This window comes from Toxotes jaculatrix, chromosome 12 (genome assembly GCF_017976425.1).
Source record: "Toxotes jaculatrix isolate fToxJac2 chromosome 12, fToxJac2.pri, whole genome shotgun sequence".
Taxonomy (NCBI): Eukaryota; Metazoa; Chordata; class Actinopteri; family Toxotidae; genus Toxotes; species Toxotes jaculatrix.
Genome location: NC_054405.1, coordinates 21,107,546 through 21,117,135, shown reverse-complemented (window position 1 = coordinate 21,117,135; position 9,590 = coordinate 21,107,546). Strand labels below are relative to the sequence as shown.

General features: G+C 39.0%; 1 protein-coding gene across 1 annotated transcript; it reads right to left on the bottom strand.

The window, feature by feature from the left end:
* Positions 1-440: 440 nt before the first annotated feature.
* ufm1 (ubiquitin-fold modifier 1) lies at positions 441-9,308 on the bottom strand. Its single transcript, XM_041051908.1, has 6 exons — positions 9,253-9,308; positions 9,092-9,148; positions 6,493-6,550; positions 5,508-5,547; positions 3,786-3,818; positions 441-1,582 (listed from the first exon to the last, which is right to left on the bottom strand). Coding segments are annotated over exons 1-6 (264 nt in total). The 5' UTR covers positions 9,255-9,308; the 3' UTR covers positions 441-1,508.
* Between the last annotated feature and the right edge of the window lie 282 nt (positions 9,309-9,590).

Below are 9,590 nucleotides of genomic sequence, written 5' to 3'. Positions count from 1 at the left end.
AATAAATGCGAAAATCCATTTGTGATGGCAGTCCTGCTCCTCCCCACCATCTGAGTCTGCATCCTAATAGACGATGAGACACAACGGTGTGCTTTCTCTTGTGTATTATATCACGCTCCATGATTCCCTCTTGCACATTTTTCTTTACCAAGGATGCATTTTTGTTTTTCCATGGAGGAAAAAAAAGAACCAGTTCAGAAACAAATGATTCAGACCTTCAGAGATGATAATGATGAATGTGAAGGGGATAATAAACTGCTTTCCCTCATTAATCAGACAGGAAAACAATAAAGCACAAAGTCATCATCTACTTATGAGTCATTCTTCTGTTTTGCTTTGGATGTGAATAATCTAGAGACTTAATATGAAGGTGTATTTTCTATTCAGTGATTGTTCAAATTGCCAGCAGATCCTCACAAAAGAAAAGACAGGACTGGAGATGGCAATTAAACACTTAATTTATTTCCCAGTTGAAAAACAGTGTTTTATGTATTGGCTGAGCTGAACCTCTGTGATATCTATTGTGACAATCTGGGGCCTCTGCATTTCAATTTAAGCTCTTTGGATGCCTGCCCTCTCTTCTCACCACCTGCTCCTCAGCACCTAATTAAACTAGCAGTGCATGTTAAAAAGTTTATATTACTTGGGGTAATCATTTTCTATTTATTGTATGAAGACGGGACATAAACATGGTTTGGAATGCAAAGGCAAGGCATTTGGGTGATGGTAAACTGATGGTAAAATGTAACCTGCCAGAGGGCAGCAAAGATCCACGTTCCTGCACAGTTTGGCAGCTGAACAAACATTTCTTTACATTAGCCAAAATATTTTAATCTGCACATGCGTCCTTCTTGTTATGGAACAATCTGGTCCACAGTGAAAGTTTAGTACAGTCTAGTTATTTTGTGTTTGAGGAATACTCCTCTGACAACAGGTGCCTGACAAAAAAAAGAAAGAATAACTAATGTGAACAGACATTTTACCTGCATCAACAGCCACATAATATACCCACAATGGTCCTTCACAGCATGTTGAACATAAAAAAAAGCTTCATCTCTCACACTACCATATTCACAATGCTATTTAGAACAAAAGTAAACACTGCAAAATAGGCATGTACTGTTAGTTGCTCTGTTTATTTTCATTTACAAAACTATAACTTGACTCAGCTGTTTCGTAATCTTAGCTAAATTTTTTTCCAGGATGCAGCTGCTGTGTCTGTGTATATCAATTACTCTGTATTTCTGGGTACTCTTGACATCATTCCAATCTTTTAATGAAACTACATTAACAGATGAAAAAAAAACCCTTGACTGAGAATGAAGCAGCAGGGAGCAAGAGTATGTGCATGTCATCATCAAGTTTAAATATATATATGTTCTCATGTGAGTCACTGTCAGTTGTGGGCCAGAAAATAAATAAGACACACACTGAGGTGTTTCCTGGGTCTCAAGAGTTATATGATTCTGCTGGGTGAGTCATTATGCCGTCAACTAGGAAAAGCAGCATCAGTCTCCTTGTCCTCCCACTCTGTCTCTGGGAATGAGGCGAAGCTCGGAGCCGTGTTTTAGAAACACGTTCCCTGTAACACAGGACAGAGCACCACATAAAACTCAGTTTATAATCTCTGAGCTTTAATAGGGGGTTTTACAGTCACTATTACTGCCACACTGCAAACAAGATGTCAGGTTAGCAGCCGGGAGACAAATCTGGACTTTTTTCTGATAAGATAAAATTTCTACTCTCAGAAATGAAGGTTTATTCAAAACAGTCACGGAAAACACTGAAAACTATTTGATGTTACTATAACTGGATCCGACTTGAATACTTTAGTTTACATAGTTGGACACAAGCTTGGTAGTTACACAAACATTTGGATTAACTGTGAAGATTTCAACATGAGATCAGAGACGTCTAAACTGAAGATGCCTAAAGATTTGTCTGTCTATTGCGACCGCTTATTCAGAAATTAGATATAACACATTTCATTGATTAATTTGTTAATTCAACCAGCAATCATGCTGAGATGATTTATATATATATATCTAACTCCCAGGACACATCTGTGTAGGTGCACCTCTGTTATGCCACAGGAACAGTATGATATCGACCTTATAAAGATGTGTGAAGAGAAAGAGGTTGTAAAATTACATCGGATCAGTTTCCACCGTGTACTCAATCCTGTGAACATGAGGTAGAGTGGCTCCAGTGGGTGAAAAAAGGCAATCTGACAGAGGTGTCTGAACTGAGGCTATTCTTGGCAACACACAGCATGAATGTTACGCACATAAAAAGCTGTTGCGAATGCCCACCACTCATTTCCTTTCTTAGCAGAAAAGACCCAATCTTGCCTATGGTGAAAGTAGGCATTACCTTATCCTGCTCTATTCAGAAAACCCACTCATCTGTTACCTGTCTTTGTTGAAAATCATGATGTACATAAGACGACGTTGGCTACACTTTAAGTATGAACCTCAGGGAAACACCAAGCCGGCAGAGAAAAAGTGATTCACCGAGGCTCAGCAATAATGTGAGAATCTAAAGTCAAGTGATTTCTGACTAAACAGCTTGGTGCATCTAGTTCGCCTCCAGTCAGAGGTCATTTTTTAATTTAATTTAACATTAAATACTGCTTCTCGAGGCAGTGCATCTGTATTCATGACTGAGTAAACCCCATTTCCATACAAACAACTCTGAGGCCTGCTCAGACACAGAGATGCAGTCAGTGAACTTAGGATTGTTTTGGTAACTCAAGCTTACTTTTAGGGAATTCAGGTCCACAAAGTTCAGGTTTCCATTACCATAGGAACTTATCCTATCAAGCAAGACTACTCCTGGTAAGGTCTTTTGGGTTTGGCCTCAGCTTCAGCTTAACCAGTGCTACAATTCTCCCACACACCACCATGTACAAGCCATTTTAATTCATTCTAATTCTCGGCTGACGTTCTGACCACACTCAATGCCAATATAAATGTGGCTCCATGCCCAGCGGTGATGTAACTTTTTATTCTGGTGCAATTTTACATCACCTTTTTTGGTTAGGGACAGACTGAGCGAGAGATTGAGCGATCTAAAAAAGATGTTTTAGCGTTTCAACTTTATCAGACAATCTGGTTGGTTTTCACTCCTCTCCATCTCAGAGTCAGTGTATGCCACAGCAATATTTTACCAGGCTGGAAAGGTTAGTGGTGACTGTTTGCATGTTTTTGGATTTATCATACATTTCTCTCCTTTACAATCTGAATCAATGACCCCTGCTTAACATCCCTGGCCTGTCTTTTACATCCACTAATACAAATTTAACTTGACTGTTCGAACCTCACGTAAATAACCATGATCATTATCTGAGACTGATTTGTAACGTTGCCTCAGGTAAGGCTTTTCATTTTAAACCTTGCATTTCTTTATGTAACCACCCACAGATGTCCCTTCCTCTGGGGACTTTATCAAAGTAATCTTTTTAATTTTATTATAAACACATTGCCAACAGCATTAGCAAAGTGCATTATGAAACCGGCTTTATTTAAGTTGTGTATTAATGCCTTGTGTTGTGAATGCTTTGAGGAAAGCACACTGACAAGTGGCAAAGAGCTTAAAAGAAAGCCCTGAGGTTGATTGTGCTTCCCAGAACCTTCATACAACTGAATGGAAGGAAAAATAACATCTTACACCATCTAGAATGGCTTCTGTGGGGACAGAATAGCTATAACATCTTCTTCTGTAGAAACAGTAGCTTTTCAAAGGTCATCTAAGACACGGGCTCCAAACCAACAAGAACAACTCACCTGCTGTCTGGGCGGGGTTGATGCCTATTCCATCTGCAAGGCAACAATGAAAGACAAAAATGACACGATGTAAAACGAAAAGATTGTCATGCAAATGAGTAGCAGAGAAATGAAAAAACACTATTTACAATTTCACCAGTTTATCCATAATGATGTCGCACTAGGCAACGAAAATGAGAACGTGCCTCTGCAGCAGGCAATTCTATCTGGAATAATAACAGGCCAGTCATTAATTCTGCACTGATAAAACTAAAACTCATATTCAACATGAAAAAACACAAATCTCATCTCAGTCCTCACCTACAGGACATGAGAAAATATATCAGGCATGCTGCTCGTGAATGTTTTCTAAACTTCCCTCCCTCGCAATTGCCTTACATTGTCAGTACAGAGCGGAGGTAAACAAAAACATCATCAGTTTTTATGTGGCAGTGCACAGTTAGGAAACAATGAAATAGCCGACAATTTTCTTTCAGTCACAAAGACAATTTTCCTTAATTTGTTCCAGTGATTACTGTAACTCTGGTAACAACTGTCCTGTACCTGTACTCTTTCCTGACAGGCCAGCCTGATTTCACATCACTGGAATTTAGTTAATACTTCATGTTACAAATGAAATAATCAAGTCAAATAAACAACTTTCAAATGAATTCTGAAGTAATAATAGCGATAGCAGAATATCAGCATCTCTCGTCTCCAACTTCTGTTTTATCTAAGGTTCCTTAGATGCCAAGCTTCTTTGTCGCTAATGTGCAAACAAATGTTGTTCCAATTATGGGTCAGTGTTTGTTAGAGGTGTTTGGGGGCTGAGATAAGTGGCATCAGCTTTCTTGCAAATTCAGCTGGTAGCCGATACAGATCAATAAAGTTCAAGCCGAATTAATGGCAGAAACAGAGGATGCCATTATGTGAAGCTGCTGTTAAGTACTACTTGTCCTCTGTGGCTTTATGGTGGAAATTGTTACACGTTCTGGAAGATTAAAGTTAAAGAAACACAGCAACTGTTTCATTTAAAACCTCAGGAACTGGACTCAAAATACATTAATGCATTTTGTCATGTATTCCACATGGTTCTCATGTAATGTTACAGATAGCAGCTCATAAACCCTTTGTGAGATTTTATTACAGGAACCTTATGTCTGTTAGTGTACGGTAGCAGGAAAGATAACACTTTGCAAAGAAAAACCTTTACAACAACTGAAACTGGACAATCAGTGAGAATTTTAAGGAATATTTCTCAAATTTCAGTTTAAAAGATTAAAAAGAAAACAGTGAGGCAATAATGATTTTTATCTCGGTTAAATATATCTTAAAAATTAACTACATTCTTTTTACTTGGATTTGGATGTTACCATCTGCAGTATTTCAGACAAACTATTAAGTTGTTATAGAAACGTGCAAAAAGCAAAGTGACTTTGCTGAGGTGACAATTTGCAGTTTTACTGGTCGGGGTTTCACTGATCGCTATGATACATCATTATCACCTTATTTCCAGCAACACACTGCAGTTCAAAGATTGCTGTAAGCCCGTAAAACCCCCCCCGATTTTGTTAGAGCTCCCTCAAATCCTTCCAGCTTGATGTAGAGGTTTTGAAGCTTCTCTGGGTCTCTAAACATGTCCGTCAAAACATACGGTTACTACAAAAGTGCAGGTCCCTCCGATGTTGAATAGTTCTTAATAACTCTCCAGCTGGTACACTTTTGAATTTGCCCCAAACTCACCATTTGTTATTATTGCACTGGTTGCTGATGGCACTTTGAACTGTAAGAGAAAATGAAGCAGATGACAATGATCACACTCAAATCCCCATCAGTGAAGATCACAACAGAAGCTACTATTTGATATTTCAGGAATTTCTGCAGCACTCACACATTTTGGTTAAATAATCAGGGACATGCTGCTTCCAAATTTCACTTGGCCTGAAGACACGGTGTGAATAAATCATCAAGACAGAGAGCTCATCCACTGAGTCAGCACGCTGAGATGCACTGACTTAGTTAGGTGACAACTTCAAAATAGGCGCAGTAGTTACGTTGTCTTCAGAAAAAAAACTTAGTGAAAACAGCGAAAAAGAAAATGCTGTGTAGCGTGTTTTGTTCTCAGTCTTTTGTCTGCCAACTTTCACGCTTGTTAGACACACGCGCGTTTGCATTTTCACACAAATTCAGCCCTGCACGTATACACACACAAACAGTTCAGAGAGAGCCTGAGGGAAAGATAGCCACGCTTGAATTTCTGGAAGAAAATCACTCAGCGTGGTCACAATACATGTCCTACTTCAATGTTTGACACAGGGGGATGTGGGCTGGTGGGATTTGCAGTGAAAGGATGGAGGGATCAGTGTGTAACCAGGGAGATGGGGTTAGCGCAGTGCTGCTCAACCAACTACTGCCAGGTAGCACAAGCAGCACAGAGGAGATACAGTTCAGATCAAGAATGAATGGGTTCTGCTGGAGCTTTGTTTCATGCAGCATTAAAATGGTGGATAAAATATATTTTAAAAGATTAAAGTAAATAAAAACCCAATATCACCACATCCCCTGTTGATTACTAAATAAAATAACAAGGTTTTCATAATTTGTGAATGTATAAAGTGTCTCTGTCTCTTTATCTATTATCCATTATCCATATTTTCCTAAGTCACACTGCTTGTTAGTGACTACATACTGTATTTATAGAATAATGTAGAACAAACCGTAAGCTTACCTCCTCAGCTGCAAACTTCAAAACCGCTGTGAACGGTGTGCTCTCTGGGACACTTAGTCTGTCAAAACAAACCATTAAAGAGAATTTTTTAAAACATCATAAAACCCAGTCCTTAATCTATTCCCCATGTTTTACTGTTTACCTTTTGAAAAATAGAATAAATATCCCCTATCAACCTGTAGGTGAGAGTTGACCTGAGCTTTGATTGACAATCATGTGGGCTGCTTTAGTGTTTGAGGGGCTAGGCGCTTGCACCTTAACAGCTCCAGAGGTGCAAATCTGCAACTGACCATTCATTGTGACTTCCACAGAAAAGAGGAGGACAAAAAGAAAATTTCTTTACACGGCTCAATTGAGGGTAACATTACTTCTGTCAGAGTCATTTCCTCTCAGAGAATATAAGACCATTTATGGCATAAATAGTCATACACTTTCAGTTGGATGCTTCTCCAATGAATTCTGCAGTATAGTTTTCAGCGGGGATCGGAGATGCTGCCTCCCCCTCAAGGGCTATAAAACACATGAACCAACAGATATTTTGCTGAGAGAAAAAAAATCACAAGGCTAGAGATGCAATCACCAAGTAAGGTAATATAGAAGGAGCTGAGGTGGTGCAAGGCAAAATCAATTGACGTGATCAGTAAAGCAGCAAGCAGCCGAGAGAGAATAAAATCATAACGTTCAACTTCAGCATTGTAAGTGACAGTGAAATCTTGTCAGACTACAAGGACCACCATACTGTCTTATACACACAAGTGATTATAAAGTTAAGCTGAATAGACCGATGGTGTACTCAAGTTCAATCTGCTGCCAGAATGAATAGGATACCTCATTTACTATCATTATTATCCCCCTATTCAGGTTAAGACATTAACAGCTGCAGCGAGGTATTGTTTAACCTCAGCAGAGAATTGACTCCTTGTGAACCTTTTAGTCTGCATGGCCATGGATTATTTTACAACTATTTATTTGCAGTTGCACAAATCAAAATTCAAAGTGAAGCTTTGCTGGGGAATTTGAAATGTATTCAGTGGAAAAAGGACACGTAATAGTTTGACATTCTTGAGTCTTATTTTCATCACTTGTCAATATCTGTCTGTCCTAAGGTAGATATGCTGTTTTCTGCAGCAATGTGGCTCATTCCAGCTCTGCATTAACATGCACAGGACTAATATTAAAATTAAAGGGATGCAAAACTACTTTTATTGAATTTTTGTGGGTGCCTCTCCTTAGTCATTTAGTGTCATGTGGCCTGCTGCATATATCACCTGTAAAATAACCTGTGAAATCACACTCTTTCATGGTACAGCGGATCCTTTAAAAGGTGTCAAAAATGTAACTGAAAACGGAACATCTGTGTCAGGCTGTGTCTGCCATTAAATACTACTCATCAAACGTCTAGAGTCAGCCACCAAAAAGCACACTGGGAAGAAGCAGCAGACAAATTTTTTTTGGAGTCACAGCTGCTTCAAAAATGTTAGGTATAATAGGAGATCTACCACTAGTTTTACCTCAATTACTTCCCCAGATCCAATTTTGTGACCATAGGAGGATCAGGCCCCAAACTGTGGAATGCACTTTCTACAGAGATAAGACCATTGACATCTGTGTCCAGTTTTAAAAAGCACTGAATAAACTTATTTTTTGGGGTGGCATTTTAATAATGTTACCCTAAAAAGTTATGTGAAATTGCATCTGCACACACAATACATACGCTCCGGCAACTCAGATAACCACTCTTTATAACTGTGGTGAGTAGAAAAGCACCTCAGAATGCACAACATGTCGAAACCTTGAGGCAGAAGGTCTACAACAGCAGGAGACCATGTCAGGTTCCAGTCCTGTCAGCCAGGAACAGAAATCTGAGGCTGCAGTGGGTGCAGGTTCATCAAAACTGGACAGCTGAACACGGCAAAAACTTAGCCTGGTCTGATGAATCCAACCTGCCTTATGTCTATGATCCAGGCGGGTGGTGGTGGTGGTGTAATGGTGTAGGGAATATTTTCTTGGCTCACTTAAAACCAATAAATCATCACTTGAATGCCACGGCCTATCTAAGTATTGTTGCCAGTCATGCCTTTGTTTTGTGAAGTGCTATATAAATAAAAATGTATTATAATTATATTTTAGTGATCCAGATTTGTAGTAGCTGCTGTTGTGGCTGTGGTTATGCCACAGGACTCAACGTTGTCACAGATAAATGAGCTCAAAGTAACATTATTTTCTTTGGTGACACCTTGTAAGACCAAACTGCAGGTTGTCAAGTTCATTTAATGTTTTAACAGAAACTATAAAATGCTGTAAGTCAATGTTGACCATGCTAATAAAAAGCTTAGAATAATAAAATACTAGTTTAAAAAAAGGGAAGTTAGCGGTGTATTCAGTGTCAGAATGTGAATCACAGCTGTACACTAACAGATGTTCCCTCATTAACCACAGTTCATCTTGCTCCGTTAAAAACACATCAGCCCAGGTTTCCACAACAGCAAAAGAAACGGAATTTGTGGCAGCGGGAAGATGAAACCAGCTTTCAACAAACGATTAAAAAAAATTGTACAAAGATGTAAAGCTGTGACTGCTGAGCTGTCAGTATACTCACACTTTGTATGGCAGCCGGGGGTCCGACGTCAGGGTGATTTTAAACGTTACTTTAGACCTAATGAAGAAAATGAAATTAGACTTATTAGCACTTTCATGCTGGTTTACTCGGATGAATTATATTCAGGGAATTTCTCACAAAAAAACAGGGCTAAAACTCACATCTTCACAAGCCGACTCCGCTCGCAACCTGTTTATACACACCCGGAAGTCCAAAGGACCCATACATACACGTCATCCATCTGGAAGGATTATTTTACACATATATATGTATGTTTCATGCTTTTAGCGGTATTTAAATAATTTATGAAAATTGGGATTTTTTTCCAACCCCAAACTTTTGTGCTACGATAAAAGCTGAAGATAAGATTTATGCTAATAACAGACAGGCATTCACACGGAACTACTAAGATTTGCCATAAATGACAACAGTGAGGCGCACTCGCTTTTTTTGAGCGCGTATTCAAGTCAGTGGAGGTCCTCTCCCAGGTAAGCTTAAA